The 17,105-nt window shown below is 40.8% G+C and overlaps 1 protein-coding gene across 1 annotated transcript in view; it reads right to left on the reverse strand.

Annotated features, from left to right (window-relative positions):
* The window catches only part of LOC116836654 (EF-hand calcium-binding domain-containing protein 6-like), a 100,040-nt gene that overhangs the window by 19,892 nt on the left and 63,043 nt on the right, over positions 1-17,105 (reverse strand). Inside the window, exons 7-9 of the mRNA XM_032800399.2 lie at positions 3,813-3,960; positions 2,018-2,142; positions 1,271-1,514 (exon numbers count right to left, since the gene is read on the reverse strand). Of these exons, the coding sequence (XP_032656290.2) occupies positions 1,271-1,514; positions 2,018-2,142; positions 3,813-3,960 (517 nt within the window). The remainder of the gene's footprint in view (positions 1-1,270; positions 1,515-2,017; positions 2,143-3,812; positions 3,961-17,105) is intronic.

A 17,105-nucleotide genomic window follows, 5' to 3' on the forward strand; every position in this document is an offset into this window, starting at 1 on the left:
GGTTGCAGAGCGGGATCGGCTCCTCTTTGACGCTTTCGATCATCTGTTTTGTGCGTGTGCTAGGAGCTTGGTGATGAAGCGTAGGCTGTGAGTTTGTTCGATGACTTGCTTCTGACTGTAGGCAAGTGGCACACGAATCTTACAGGCGGGTTGTAGGGTGGGCTGGAAGGGGTGGATCCTATTACCTTCGGTTTGACAATTCGCTTTTGGTGTTGCTCGTTGCCTGTCTTTGTGTGCAGAGCTAGGCGGTTTATCCTTGTTAGGCGGTGGTCCATACTTCCCCCTCTCTTCGGACAGTTAGCTCAAATCGTTTAGGCCGCGTCGAGTGTAGTCGAGGCGCCTGGTAGTTGAGGCTGCCTTACTTAATGCAGGGTTGCTGCAGAGAGTAGATATTAACTATTTGAGAGAGTCGCCTATGAGGCTCCAGAGCCACAGGTTGGCACCCCTGCGAGTATGAGCTATTGCATATATGTGTGACCATGTGGCGCGAGTCTGACCGCATGACTTCTGATCTTTTTTGGTTTAGTCCAGGCTCCAGAGCCACAGGTTGGCCACCCCTGCACTAAGAAATAGTGTGAATGGGCAGTCTTCACCCCAGTCCCAACACATACCCCTTAGAGTAGTATCCAATACTCAGTCCCAGCTTTACCTCACCATTCCTGGATTTTCTTTATTCTTAACTTAAATACACACAAACAAACCATAGCCCAAGCTTCCTCCTGAGTTGGCTCTTTCTAGAGTTTGACCTCGCGAGACCTCTTGTCCCACCTTTAGCTCCTCTCTTGCCTTGAAAATTGTTCACCTTGCGTTTTCCTAAGTTAAAGATAATGAAACCTATCTGGTCTGGCTCCCAGCATTTGCCAGCACAGCATCTCTGCAGTTCCATGCAGGTACCTGAAAGCTGATTTCGCATCACAAATAGATACTGTGCACACAGACACAATCCATTTGCAACCTGTCCCACACAAATATTTTGTTTCCTTTTATTAGAAAAAAAGTTCTCGGCTGTGCTTTCCTTAAACACATCATCATTCTGTTTGGTTGGTGGGTAGTGTTAATTCTATAAATTTTTCTCAGTACACATAAAACTCAACATCATGCATTTCAAAGAAAAAAGTTTGCAGATTTCTGATCATGCACTAGATGCCTACTTTGGAATTTAAGTCACAATTTACCAATCTTCTTTATATTTTAGGAATAAGGTAACTACATACACATTGCTGGAATTTAGTCTCAGCAGGCATTACTTCTTTAAACTAGAATAGCTTACTTTTGCTCGCACCCTGTCCACCAGTATGTCAGAATCACAGCTGAGCTTTTTAGAACACAGCCTGAAGTTACTGTCCCCTTTTCTGGGTGGACTAATCTTGGCATTGGGGAAACACAAAGAGCTGGGGGAGTATCCAAAGTGTCTCACGAACTCCATGAAGTCAAGGGTATTGTCCTGATTTGTAATTAAAGTTTCCCACAGCTTGCGGATTTCACCTCGAGTTATTTCAGGTCGGATGTCAAACCTTGCATCAGAACATTGAAAGAGACAAATGTAATGACACTAACAACAATAGTTTGATCACTAGTAAGAGGAAAAGCAGAAAGTTATTCTGTGTACTGGCCAAATCTCAAAAGTGCTTACTTAGCAAACTTCCAGTGCGGTCACTGACGCTACTGGGAGTTTTGCTGAGGAAGGACTTCAGCTCTACACCAAGAGATAGCAGAATGGTAAAATGATGAAAGATTGTTATTGCTTGCTGGAAAAAAAACCCTCTTGGTACAGGGGCTGAAACTAGAGGTGCAGGGGGTGCTGCAGCACCCCCTGCTTTGAAGTGGTTTCCATTATGTAGGGTTTTCAGTTTGGTTCAATGGCTCTCAGCACCCCCACTATACACATTGTTCCAGCATCCCTGCCTCTGGGCCAGGTCTTCAGCTGGTGGAAATGAGTGTAACTTCATGGAAGTCACCATCACCCAAGGATCTAGCCTCAAGTCTTCCCAGAAGCCTCAGAAACCAGTCTTCTTACCGCTTCAAGAGAAGGTACATAGTCTCCCGAGTGAGGCGCCGAGAGTTCATGTCATCTAAATCTTCAAACTCTTTCTCTATTGCTTGGTAGCGTTTATTTAGCAAGCTTTTAATAATCTTGAACAGCTTGGGGGGAAAAAGGAGATAGGTGTGAACATTTATAAACAGAGAGACTTTTTTTGTAATTATCTTAACACAAATGTCTTCTGGAGTTCTTCTTTCAAAACAAGGAACTCTCTAGTAATTGGTGAAATCATGCTGTTGTGAGACCGTAGTCACTACTCTCTCCAGAGTTCATAGGAATTATGTTATTAGACAGGATGCAGCCTCAGGACTTTTCCACTGAGCATGGAAACCCAAGTACAATTAAGAGTTACATGAATTTTAAAGCTATTCAGCTGGCAAATATCTTAACAGCTACACAAATACCCACTCCAACTGCTTAGCAGCTAGAGCAGGCTGCTGTTGAATGGGAAATCTTGGTTTAAATTGGACTGTGCATTCTATACTCCTATACATTTGTTACTTTAGTAATTGTCCCATATCTCCAGTTTTGTTTCTAATTTTCATGTATGATAACTTTATGATATCCCTTGGAGAGCTCTAGGTAAATTATGTCTACAGCTTTCCAGCACTAATTATTTTCTCTCTCACTCCCTCATTCATTCTATCAAATTAAAGTGACACAGGTCTCAGTTCAGCAAACATTTACATTAGAATTTATTTCCTTCATTTTATTTATGGACTAATCCCCTCAACTTCAGTCTGTGGTATTTTTCTCTGTATTCTGGCTGGCCATGAGTTCCCATACAGATGACTTGTGCCAGGAGCAACATATTACAAACTGTGCTCCTGATCTTGCAAACACTTACCCCAGTGGTTTTCAACCTTTTTTTCATTTGCGGACCATTAAAACATTTCAAATGGACATACGGACCCCTTTGGAAATCTTAGACATAGTCTGCAGACGCCCAGAGATTCGTGGACCACAGGTTGAAAACTACTGACTTACACACCTACTTAACTTTATGCACATGAGTTGCTTAATTTTATTCATGAGAATATTTGTAAGTGTTTATAGGATCAGGGGTTAGCAGGATGCACTGTAGCTGTGTCTTTATCAGAGAGTCTGTGGTAAAATGTGGATCACAACCTCCTACTTTCCCCCTACCCCACAACACCATTTCAATGTGCAGAGGAGGTTCTGTAGAATGTCTGCTTTTATTATTATTTATATAGTACCATAGGTGCATATGGCATTTTACAGGCAAATAAAATGGGGCCTACATTTTGCTTTCATTTGCATGGCTATAAATCCAGGCGTACACCACTGATTCCAGGGAAATTACTGCAGGATTAATACCTCTGCATCTCGAGCACATTTTGGCCCATTAGAAATGGCAGCTCTGTGTAGGCACATTCCTGTGTGGGTAACTGAATCTATTGTCACCATCATAAAGACAGGATGGAAGAAACTCGCCCGCAATGCTCAGTCTGCAGTGAAACTAAGGAAACCTAAGGACAAAACAGTGGGTTTCATAAGCCCAGTGAGGAGGCTAGACTATGCCTCTGAAGTTGGGACAACTAGGACAGGTGGTCCTGGGCTGCCATCCAGAATACGGGTCACAGGCTTCTTGCAGAATTTTGATCAAGAAGGGATCAGATCAGGATGAGCATCGGTTAATTACTGACTTCTTGAGGGCCCTTCCAGCCCTACGTTTCTATGATTCTATAAGGTGCTCTCCAGAGGGGCGGGGGGGAAGTAGGGTTACAATAACGGGCTGTGTGTGTGTTACCTGTACCTGCCTTGGAGTTCTTCCACAGGTATATTTCACTTTCTGGTTAGAGATATTTTCTTTCTGTTTCTGCACATCTTTGTCTTCGTTAGGCTCAAACACAGAATTTCTTACAGATTTCTCGTCAAAGAGACTAGGCAACCCTCTGCTGAAAGAAAAGACTGTTCATTTAGCCTGCCTCTTGCCATATCATCCACTGGTGGCTTAGAAGAAAGTTAACCCTAGTGCCCTGCCTGTCCCCTTGTCAGTGTATCAAAATCCAGGAAAATGTCCAACGAGGGGGAGCAAGAACAACTATTTCACAGTACTACCCGCCTGTATGGCTTCATGCTATGTTGTTCTTAAAGGGGTAAATATAAAAGTGCATTGGTGTATATTTCACTGTATGGTCTTCATGGATAATACAGTTGGCCAAATGTCGCCCCTGATTTGCACCATGTATAAGCCTGGGAGAGTGCCTGCTACCCCTGCAGGGCACACACTAGGGCAAAGTCCACATTCAGTGTACCTGGAAGGGGTAACTTGTGCTTTATACTTTCCAGGAGGTGTTGAGCATTTAGCCTCACGCAGCCACTGCTCTTAGCCAAGCACAAGGACTGCATGGGGGTTTGGCCCCTGTACTGGGATCAATAGGGCAGGGCATAATCTAACCCAGACTAGGTGCATTTCAAAGTGAGGTGCAGGGTTTTAGCCATGCAAATCCCCTTGGCTTTAACAGGAGTTACGTGACTAAAACTCAGATACAAAAAGCTTTCAGAAAAATAAATCCCAAAGTGAAAAATGCTGAGAGTCGAGACAGAACCTCCACCAGTGACTGGCAACCCATCCTGACTTTCTAACTGTGCAGTGTCATCTTCACAGAGTGCATTTCTCAAAATGTGTGTCATTTACCACATAGCAGGCAGTAAAATAGATTTTAAAAACATCAAGATTTTCAAGACAGTTTAGAACACAGAAATATAGGCAACCTACATGGTGAGCACAGCTACACCAGCAGGGTTAAAGGGGAGACAGTCCAAAATAATCCAAGACCTGCAAATCTTGACATACGTAAACCCTACATACATTAGTTAAAGAGGCCAGAAAGAAAGGTGCCCCCTAATGAGTTTTTTTTGCGCTTGGGTGAGCGAAAGGGCTGCTTCAGGAGGCTAATAACTGAAAACCTTCCAGGCTTTTGTCCAGAGAAATGGCAGGCACTTTCCATCCCTTTGAAAAAAATAAGGCTTTTCGGAGTCTTCACGAGAGGTGTGGATTTTAGGGGCGACCTTAGGTCATACAGAACTAATCAAGCGAAAACAATAAGAAAATTAGCCTGACAGTCAGCAAGTATCTGAGGACTTTATCAAAAAGAATTAGGAATGGACAAATTCACTGGGAGCAAAGGATCAAATCTGCAAGGTGGCATTGTGTGGTGGGATTAAATTACTTATTCATTGTTAATTTATTTATTTATGTATGTGCAAATGACCTAGCTGCTGCAGGTGCTGAGGAGTTTCTGAAAAGGCCCAGTTTTAGAGCCAAGGCTAGAATATTGGTCCATTTAACTCATTCTTTTCCTTAAGGCGATCAAACAGTGACTTTTATCTAGGAGATAGAGGAGGAAAAACCATATGTGTACTTGGAATGATGCGGCGTCTGAGAAGCACAAAGTACCCAAGTATTTCAGTCTCTTTCAAGAGTGCTGGGGGAGGCTCCGTGCAGTTTAATGTCCAGCAGATTAGCAAATGAATGCTTATGTCAATATGTGAAAAATCCCTAGCTGATTTAAACCGATAAAAAGCCTCTTCGGAAATAACAGAAAATGCAGGCTTTTTCTTTTTTCAAGAGAGAGAAACAGTACTTAATAAGTTTTACAGAAACTTACAATAGTTGCAGGAAACAACAGTTGTTTACATGGATGCTTATATATGCATGAAATATTTCTAGTGCTGCCATTAGAAGAAATATAAGAAGCCTTTGCCAGCTCCTCTTCAGATAATATGTTTACTATTTGGAAGAAATCAGCTACAATCTGTGAAAGATACAGAGCCAGCTCAGATGTCATCCTTGCTACCACTCTCTTAAAGGCACAGGCGGTCTAAAGACTTGAAGCAGGTCAGTCTTTATATTCCACCCTGCCTCCTGTAAGATGAAATCTGAAGATGTAATAGATAGGAATCTTATTTTTCTCCAAATTTAGACAAGTAATAATAAAGGGTGAAAATTGTCATCTCATGTTGCTGTTGACCCAGAAGAGCAAAGTCACAGTGGGGATTCTGTGTAGGACATGACCCTTGGGAAAAAAGGAACACAAGAACTCAGCATGGGGGTTGAAGGCAAGAAGTTACACATATTGAAAACGATAGCATCACATCAGTTAATGCCCTGTGATGGGAAGGCCTGCTGGTTTTGTGTCCTTCTGTAGATAAATATTTGGAGTTTGAATGTATCTGGTAAGTAAATCTCTTAATTAAATCCCCCAAGAGTTGAAGGTACTAATAAGAGATGGCTCATCACAACAAATGTCAATAGCTGGTGTCAGAGTTTGTAAAACTGCACTGCCCAACAAGAACTGAAATCTCACCTGAGTTTAAGTAGAGATGCAGCCTTATAAAGAGCACCGAGGCATACAACACATTTGCCTGCTTCTCTCAAAATATTTCCCATGTTTTGGTCATTCTCAGAGCTTTCATCCTCATCCCAAAATAAATGTCTCTACGTCAAACTAAGAGGAATAGATGGTAATGAGGCCACTAACCAGTGTGATATTTTCCCAAACTATTAAATATTAAATTTAAGGCTCATGGCCAAAATTTCCAGAACTCACCTGAAAACCTTGGGCATCCAAGAGCCTTGCTTATCACTAAAATATTAACTCAACATTTTATTTGAGGGATTGAATTAAATCAGTAAAAATGTCAATAGTCATATTGCTATTTGTCTTCTGAAACCCTTGAAATCTGTCAAGGAGCCTTCTGAGATGTGATACTATTATATACACTGTCAGAGTACCGTGCACTAAATGGTGCATTGCAGAACCTGTTGAGCTTGTGCCAGATTTTCTGTAATATGCTTTGACGTGATATTGTGTATAGCAGGATAACTACTTCTCATTCATCAAACGTATTCTGTTAGAGCCAAATCCTAGCCCTTATTTAACAGCCTTTTGTTACCAAAACTTCCACACATTCAACATACAGACTACAGGATTTAGCCATTAATGAACATTAACAACACTCCGCATTGCATCCTAGGAAACTGTCTTGATATTACGATACAAAATCCTACTGAAATCAATGGGACTTTGGGAGCCAATTTTTCAAACACGGGTGCCTGTGCTGCACCTCCAAAAAAAGGGCTACACCTACTGCATGTGCAAAAATTCACATTTCTGCATGGAAAATGGCTGATGCATGAGCCACAGATGCACATGAGTGTTTATGTGTATAACTTTGGCCTCCATGAGACTTGTAATCATTATTACAGGTCACTAATAATAGGTAAAGTTTATTAACCAGCATTATGAAACGGAGCTATAATACCTACACAGTAGACATTTTTCAAAGGCAAACAAACTCTGCCATGCAGTTATTTAGAAGGGTCTATTATATAAAAAGGATTCTCAAGTTCAACCCCAAGCTGCCCTATAGGCTTTAATTCAAACTGCTAGCAAGTTAAACACCAAGTTGCTGAGTCTTAACCGCTATTTTAACCCAAGTCAGCTAATACAGGTAGCTAACCCATTTTAAGAGTACATCTCTTTTCTGCAGTTCAGACATACCCTAAATTTGCAAAGCTCTGCATAAAAGTGGATTAATCCAAGAAACAAAATCAATTTCTTACAGCGCAGAAGCCTTATCTAGCAAAAGTCAGTTTTGAAATCTAACCTCATTTTCTGTTTGTACATGTCATTTATCCACCAGTAGTAAATATAAACACATGGTGAGCTGAGATATTAACTCTGCCAACGCCATTAGCATATTTTGGCTAATGGATGGTGCAATGAAATTATGGGCTTGAATTCTCAACACAGGACAAGAAGGAGATGGGGTTCAAAGCCAGATTTATGCCATCTTTGCAGCTCTCCAATACTAGAGTCAGCCCCTGGAACAGCATGGAACAAAGGAATCCCCAGACTTCAGTAGAGTTTTGCCCATTTACACTAGCAAACCGTTTGGCCTAAACAGTTCAACAGATGCTTTTCCAGCAACTGCAGATACTGAAGGCCCAGTCATAAAGAGGTTTTGTAAAATAGTGCTCATGTTCCAGAAATATGCTGATGTCAATGAAGTTGGAAATTCTGGGGTGTAAATTTACTAAAGGCATCCCCTCACCTTTAGCTACTCTTGGCAAGTGTAGACACCAGCACCTATTCACACACACTCAGGAGGCTAACATCTGCCCAATACAAGCTTTAGGATTTCACCCGCACAACCCACTAGTTTCAGTATGTTTTGCTGGTGACATTCTAATGCATGTGTGGGCTGGTCTTCACTACTGGGAAGATCGACGCTGCTGCAATCGATGCAGCGGGTACTGATTTAGCAGGTCTAGTGAAGATTCACTAACTCAACATCAGGGCATTCTCCAGTGGACCTCGGTACTCCAGCTCCCCTAGAAGAGTAAGAGAAGTTGATCGGAGAGCATCTCCCATTGAGACAGCATAGTAAGACATTGTGGTAAGACAGCTAAGCTACATCAACTCTAGCTACGTTATTCACATAGCTGGAGTAGCGTAATTTAGGTCAACTTATTCTAGGGTCTTCTTTGCGCTGCAACTGGAGAGCACTCTGCCATCGATTTAGTGGGCCTTCACTAGACCCAGTAAATTGACACCCGCTGCATCAATTGCAGCAGCGTCGATCTCCCCAATAGTGAAGACAAGCTCTAAGATTGGGCTCAAAATAGGTGCCCTGTAGGGTTCATTAGTATTAAACTCCAAATATCCTAGAACTTAATTTTTTGTTTCAATTCTTAATGATCTGTTTCTAGGGCAAGCAGTGTTGCCCAGGGGATAGGACACTGCCGTCGATTCAGGAGACCTGGACTTGAGCCATTGACTTCTGCGTGACCTTTTCTCTGCTTCAGCTTTCACATCTGTGAATGGGGATAATGATATTTACCTCCTTTGTACAACAATTTGAGATCTATTGATGATAAATGCTAGATAAAAGCTAAGTATTATTTATTTATAATTATTATTTTATATTTTCTATAGGAACAGCATTTGGAAATATAGTGATTGGTTTAATTCTGGCCTCACAGTGCTTGAAACAAGCCAGAACTCCACAGCCCAGGCCGTCAAAATTTAACAACACTGCACTTTTCTATAACATGAAAGGGAAAAGACAATACCAGAGGTGATCTGATCCTGGATTTGATATTAACTCACAAGGAAGTGGAACTAGAAGTCATGGGATATTTGGGAATGTTGTACTTGAAGTGAAATTTAATTAATCATTGGCTGGTGAATTAATAAAGTCTACACCTTAACTTGTGGCCACTTGTTCCTTGTGATGTATGTGAAAACTGCAAGAGTTAGGCTGAGTGCTGCAAAAACACTTACACACATGCTTAACTGTGCACGTGAATATCGTATTGACTTCAATGGTACTATATACATATGTAAAGTTAAAGCACAAGCTTAAGTGTCTGCAGAATTGAGTCCTTAATCTGTAGAAACCAGAAGACTGTAATAAGTAGATCACAAATATCTGGATTCTGAGTTCTGATGGGTTTGGAAGAAGACTCAGTTTGCTCATACAGTTTAAGTTAACGGAATTTTGGATAGGGAGAAAGGTTAAGTAGTGGGTTCTCATACTAAGACACTACCATTTTGTAAGACAAACATTAACATAAGGAAAATAAAAAGGAGGGTAAATGGGCAAAAGTACTAGCTGCAAGAAGACTGACAGGCATTTCAAAAGGACACAATACTAAGAGCCCAAAGCAGTGAGCTCCCAAGGAAAACTATTGGTAACAAAAGTTAGCAAGGAACTGAAACAGAAAACAGAATTATACAGGAAATGAAAAAAGGTGATGTTGAAAGAAGTAAATAAATCATAGCATACAAGTGATAGAGTAACTGAGACAAACAAGCCTAGGCAATTATGTTATCTTAAAGGAGTTAAAACAAAATAAGTTTCCTCCAAATAAATCCAGAGAAAAAGATAAGTAAGGAAAGAATCAGGAGTGCTATTTAGTAAGAAAGAAGAACAAACAATAAAAATCACTAAAATAGTATACAGATACTAACTCGGTTACTCAGTTTTCAACAAAAAGGCTAAAGGTAAAGAGGACACAATGCAAAGGACCGTGGGTGAGGTTCAAGAACACAGAGTTGTTACCAAAGAGGTGATGGAAGAATACCTCACAAAACTAAAGAGTTATTCCACATACCAATAAGTAAATAACCAAAACTACCCTCCTACATTTGGAGAATGTTCAGATTGCATGACTAGGCACTCAAAGAGCCAGGTAGCGACAACGTTCAGATTGCATGTACAAAACTAACTCATACCTTCGTTTTAATTTAATTTAAGTCTTTAATTTAACAATTAAAACCTATTTTTAAAATAATATATCATACATTTTTCTACAACCGTAGCTACATAGGTATTACTCAGTGGAATATGAATATTCCATAACAGTGATCAAAAAGGACACAGCAGTCTCAGCTAGCAGTAATTGTCATCTTGATAGAATGTCTTCTGGTGCAAACATAAGAACACAGCATCTCGTGACCACATATGAGTTTTCAAACACTACAGTATCATACACCTTTAGATACAGGGCAGGGGTTTGATATATTTAACATTTTCATGGTCAGAATGGTCCAATATACCTTTTTTGACTTTGATATTTTGGGCCAGACTTCGGATGCTTTGTGCCACTCTGCCAGTAGAAAGTGGCACTGAACCGACCCCACCTCCTCCCAACTGCTGGGGTCTGGGTGTGTGACAGGAGTGCTAGGAGTGAGTCGGTGAGCCTGCACTCTGATCACTTCAGTGCTGATCAGGGCTTCAGGAGAAGCTGATTGGGGGTAATTATCTTATCAGGCTGGTGTTCTGGATGGGGGTAAAAACTAACCCATTAGCCCAGGGCTGATAAGAGGCACAGGAAGGAAGGAAATAGGTGCAATCTGAACTGTCACTACCTGGCTCTTTGAGTGCTTAATCATACAAGCTGAACATTCTTCAAATGGAGGAGGGTTGTTCTGGTTATTTACCTGGGGTTCAGGTCTGGGCCTGTCTCTACTAATAAGGGGGCTAGCTGAGCCTTGTCATATTGAGGCCTCAGAGTAAGGAGACTCTGTTCCCCTTCTGAGAAGGCTTAAAGCTCAGCAAATATTGTAAACAGGGGAGAGCTTGGAGGACTGTGGTGATATTGGTGGAGGGAAATTTAAATAAACTTTCACTGAGGGTACACCAGGTGGTGTCTGGGAGGTTCCGGGAAGGAAGAGGATGGAGGCGGAGTCCTGACTCTGTTACAGGGTGTAGATGGGAAAAGAGGATTTGGACAGTTTGTGCAGTGTAAGGCAACCTTCAGCACAGGACCCATACAGAGGAGCATAAGGGGCACCTTTGCACCAACACCCTTCAGCTGTGCCAAGTACTCCTCAAGTTGCATCTGAGGATCTACCTCTCTGGAAGATAAAATACATACCTTAGAAGAAATATAACAACTTAGTCAGTAGCCATGTACTGTATGTTTTGTTTTTAATCCAGAAACACATAAGGTTCATTTTAGGGAAAGAAGCAGTGAATCAGAAAGCTAAGACTCATGCACAGTACAGGCTTCCTTTGATGGACTTTCCTAGCCTTTTTTAAGGAAAGACAGGAAAAAGAAATTCCATAAAAAGGAACCATTTGGCTGGACAACACCAGAACCTAAAAACCTGAAAAGGTCTGCAGGAGGAAGATTATTCTACAAGGAATCTATTAACCCCTGAAGTCAATGTGTGTTTGTTTAAAGAATACTCTAGCACAGTATAAAAGGCACATCAAGGAAATAATTTTTGGAAGGAAGGGCTTATTTGCAGAGATTTAACAAATAGTAATAAGCTAAAAGTAAAATATGAAAATGTTCACACTATTCAATAGGAAAATTTGCTTATCACAGTGTATGCATTAGAATAGACTAGGGTGTAAATGGAGATAACTGACTATCTCACTGGCTATTGAGATATTGTTGCTGAAGGTACTCAAGCCAGATTACATTAGACAGAGTGGGAATGTGCAATTAAATGTCCTGCACAATTCAGAAAATCACACTACATGACCCAAGAGGCCTTTTCTAGCCCTATCATCTGTGATTTTATGATCGCTGGAAGTCATTTTTACATAATACAAGAAGCTAGAGATCACACAGATAGATCTTAGTCACTTTCTCAGACTCAAACAACTAGAGCGAGATAACAACATAGCAGAAATCAGGTATCACATGCATTCTAGTGACATAGAATGTTCTTTTCTTCTCTATGAAACACTGAAAGCCTTGCTAGTGATTCAACATCAAGTTAACAAAACAGTATGAAATGAAGATAAATAAATGAAAACATATTTATTAAAAAGATCTAAACTATGCTCTGATGTTTTGAAACCAGAAAGTGAAAGTGATTAATTTAATGTTCCAAGCCAAGTGGAATTAAAAAAATTAACAGTGTCACTGGTGAAAATTAAATTTGATTTTAAAAATAATTGTCCATTTGTAATAATCTAAGCATTATCAGTGCCAAGCTAATTAATTGATTTTTAATAACTGGGGACAACTCCTCTTCCAAGTTACAAGGGTACCACTGTCAGTGACTTTGATGGGAGTTGTCCCCATGTAACTGAGAGCAGTTTTTGGCCGATAATATTTACATTTGTCATGTATTAACAGCTAAGGGAGTTAGTCACTGGCCTGATGATATTGAAGGAGTTAAGACACAGGAAGGCTAGAAGGGGGCATTGTCTTTCTGTGCAGCCTCCCTGCTGTGCCATACTTGTCTTTATACTTGTTTTCTTCAAGCAAAGCCAGAAAACACAATAATGTTAACAATGTCCCTTTAATTTTTTTGCACCAATTCATAAGCACCCTTTATTTGCCGACACTGGTTAACAGGATGTGGATAGGATCACCACGCTCTTAGATAGGGGTTAGTGACCAGGCAAATTTCTATACCATGAGAGGGGATTTTTCTTTACCTGGATTATCCATACTTGCTTTAGACTCTGGTTGGGTTGGTCTATGTTGAGGTAGCTGAAAATGAGGGGAAGTAGGTTGTAATTTGTAGGATTATTAGTAGACAAAGGCCCAGACCTGAACCGTGGGTAAATTATTAACACTCCAAAACTTTGCATAAACTCAAATCCAAAATCCTATTTTGATAATGGGCTGGATTAAAGCCAGAACTTTTCAGAACATTGGGGTTGTTTGGCTCCAGACCAGAACTTAGTGGCTCAGGTTTATTTCTAGTTTCAGATAATAGAAGGGCAGAGGAAAAGTGTTTGGGGAAGGTACACTGGAGAACAAGAGGTTCTGTTGTGTTTCTATTTCTCTATCAGACTTGCCTGACACATTTCACCAACCATTCCTAGCGTACTCAGACACTAGCACCCATTGACTCAGGAAAGCTAGCAGTGCAGGGCAATTTGGACAGCAGAACATTTCTGTCAGACTGTATGAGTAGAGGTTCTTGTGTAAAATAAGTTGTATTATTGGATAGAAGAGGGAAGTCACTGTTTTTATATCCTGATCTTCATTTTTAACCTGTTCTCACATTAGTCCTTAGTACATGGCAATAGATGTATGGGACCAGGTTCTCAGAGATGCCTGAGCCACACTACGCACACCTAAGGAAAGGGGTTAGGAGCTGCTATTTCTCCCCTCTGATCCTCAGGGCAGCCAGGGCCAAAACCAGCCTCTAGCACAAGTTATAGCAGGCTTAGGGCTGATCTAATTTTCGCTAGCTGAAACAGGGTCATTCCACCAGCCCACCACACTCATTGGAGCCCCACTCCATCTGGTCATTATCCCTTCAACTCCCAGTTATCTCCCTACTCTGGGGGAGAGAGGTTTGGGGGAAGGGTAGATGGCATAGAGCCAGTGATGCCAGCTTAGTCCATGTAAGAAATCTCCAGGGCAGCTTTCCAGCTGTTTTGCACTGCAAAATCTGGCTCATTATTTTTAACATCCGTGTCTTAGTTAAGATGAAGAGTTTTCAGTTAAATAAAAGATGGAAATTAAAAGTTAACAGCTGAGTGCCCCGGACGGCTGGTGAGAAGGACTCTTGTTTAAAGTTATCCTTAGACACATGATAGCTGGAATCTAAACACTTGGTAATGTCAATGTCAAAAGATTTGGCAGAGGAGAAGGCTGCTGTTACAACTGCAGTACTTTTAATAGATTACCTTACTTAGAAACAGATCTGGCTGAACTGCATATAATTTCTTTCACTGTTGAACGGACCATTGGCCCTCTCATGGAAAAGGTCCTCACAATGCTATTGTACTTCTCCAGAAACTCATCTTACAGATTAAGAACAGGTTGGAAAAGCAGTGCTGCTTCTGTTTGAATTCAAAAAAAGAGAAGAATTTCAAAAATAGTTAAATAAAACTATTCTTATCAAGTTGTGACATCCATTTCCACTTTGCAAGGGAAGTATCAGTATGTTATTCATGTCTGAAAGAGCTTTATGCTTGTCAGCCTCCATAGCTGTGTGGATCCATTTATAACTCTGACCAGGGTTTATTCTACAACTGGGAGTGTTGATGATTCATAGATGAATTATAAAAATGTAGTACCAAGATAACAGACTTGATTCTACCTTGCCAAACCACAACATTTACTAAACGCCAAGTCAAACCACAATGTTTTAGTCATCTGGCTGTAGAGGAGATATTGCACCGCCTGCAGCGAAATGCCCAGAAATTCAGTCTTTCACAATATTTCTTCAAAATTACAAACTAGCTACATATCTTGTAACTTCAACATCATTGCTTCTCCTATTAAAACTATGCCGCTTTTCCTCTCGGGCAATAACCAGCAGAATTTGATTTCATGGATTATGATATTTTTGTGTAGACAGAACTCTAGCCATACCTCCCCTTTGCTTCCGCTTTCATTCAGGCAAAAATAAGCGAATCTGAAATTGTTAACTTGGTCAAATCATCAGCAAAAAATTGCTCCTTGTGTGTTCTGTTGCACTTTAAATAACTTTTACAGGGTCACTGCATAACATTTCCTTACTCTGCAAAAAGAAGTTCATTGCACAGTATAAATAAAATGGAAAAAACGCCATTCAAATTTTTGCTTAAAACATACTATCAGTTTTTGTTTGGGGGTGAAGGGGGAAAAAGAGAAGACAAGGAGTAGGATTTGTAATTTATTTACCCAAGAAATCTCTGCTCAAATGCATCATCTGGTTTTCTGTAAGGGCCCTACTTTTCTACCTAGTTTTACAGCTGGTGTGACTGAGGTCAAGTGATATGTCACTCTGTCAGATCACACAGTGAGTCAGGGGCTCTTCCCGGATTAGAACTATTCCACACGGCCTTCTGAAAAGATTTCTAAGAAATGTCAGAGCTGACTGTCTGCTGTTTAAAGCATATGTTTAAAAGTCTTAGACATCTCAGTCAAAGGTATTGTAAATATAGGAACAAAGCTGGTAAATGCTTGACAGTGAAATTTTAATAATGGTGAACCAGACTCCAGTGCTAAAATAATTAAATGGATCAACACCAGCAATCCCATGGAATTGGGAGTTCTATTTTGGACCTATTTCAAGGCCAGGAAAGGAAGTTTTGAAGGCATCAGTTGTTACTGAAATGGCCAAGGAAGCTCTTAGTTCAGTGTAGCTTTGGCAAGGCCTGAGAGCCAAGTGCTGTGAAATTCACTTAAAATCAAAGTACTCTTACCTGTTGGAATCCCTGCCTGCAAGCTGACTTTGAATCCCTCTAATATAACAGAGAAGTGATGACTGAAATGGCCATTTTATTATGCATAGTACAGGAAAAAAGGCCTCATCATCTTATTTCTCTATTAACATCAGAATATTAGAACCTCCCTGGCAGAAACTGCATATGTACACGAACCAGTTGTCCCAGACAAACCCTCTTTATAAATGAAGTCCAAAGTTAACACACCCCTTTATATTCTCAGCTGTTTAGAAAGGGAGAAATGCCCCAGCTGTTTAAAAAGAAGTTAGCAAAAGGCCATGTATCACTCCAGTCCCACATACGTCCTATTTAAAGAGTTTTAGTGGGATTTAGGTAGTATATGGACCTACTGTTACGCTACACACAGGAATGAATTTGACCCAAAAAGAAAAAGCTTTTAGCTTAATTCTGTCACTCATCACAAAAACTTGCCAGACTAAGACAAAGTTGTTGTATGTGATTTTTAAGTCTTCCACATTGTGGGCCCAATTCTGAGCAAAAGGCTTCTGCTCTCATTTAACTTGTCTCTCTTTTGCCTTCTTCCATTCCACTCTTTATGCATGCAATGGCTTTCCTGAACTAATCTGTAAAGTCACTCCCATGTCCTACTTCAAATCCCTTTGCTGTGATGCCCCTTTTGCTGCTGTATTGTATATACAGCACATAGAGATTGTGTGTGTGTGTGTATACTGTATATGCTGTGTATGTACACACACACAAAACACACATACAAATATAGCTGCAAAGGGGGCCATCAGACCAAGGGGAGATATATCTATCTCGTGTGTGTGTGTGTGTGAGAGAGATATTTTGGAAATATCCAGTTTTATGCATAGCTACCTTATCTAACAACGAATTGTTATTGCGGTTACCCTTGTTCTCCATCCCCTTTTCCTTACTATTCTTACACTCACTTGTTACATCATCTTAAATTGGATTAAAAGCACTGGGGCAGGGCCTGTGTTTTACCAGGAGTTTGTGCAGTATCTAGCACAATGGGGCACAACTCTGGATGCTACCACAATACAAACATTTAATAATAAACGGAACCTCTCAGAATTAGGTGCTTAATAATCTGGAGAAAGGAAAGAATGAAAATGTAAACCTATTTTGGTGTGCTATGCTTACCTCACAATAGAGAAGGTCATGCACAAAAGAATCTTTAGGCATGTTACTGGGCCACTTGATCTAAATCAGGGGTGGCCAACCTGACCCTGAGAAGGCGCCAGAATTTACCAATGTACATTTCTAAAGAGCCACAGTAATACTTCAGCAGCCCCGGCATCAGCATCTCCCCTCTGCTCCCAGAGCCTCCCCCTCCCTCTCGATCAGTTGTTTCGTGGCATGCAGGAGGCTCTGGGGGGAGCGAGGGCATGGCAGGCTCAGAGGAGGG

Source organism: Chelonoidis abingdonii, chromosome 5 (genome assembly GCF_003597395.2).
Source record: "Chelonoidis abingdonii isolate Lonesome George chromosome 5, CheloAbing_2.0, whole genome shotgun sequence".
Taxonomy (NCBI): Eukaryota; Metazoa; Chordata; order Testudines; family Testudinidae; genus Chelonoidis; species Chelonoidis abingdonii.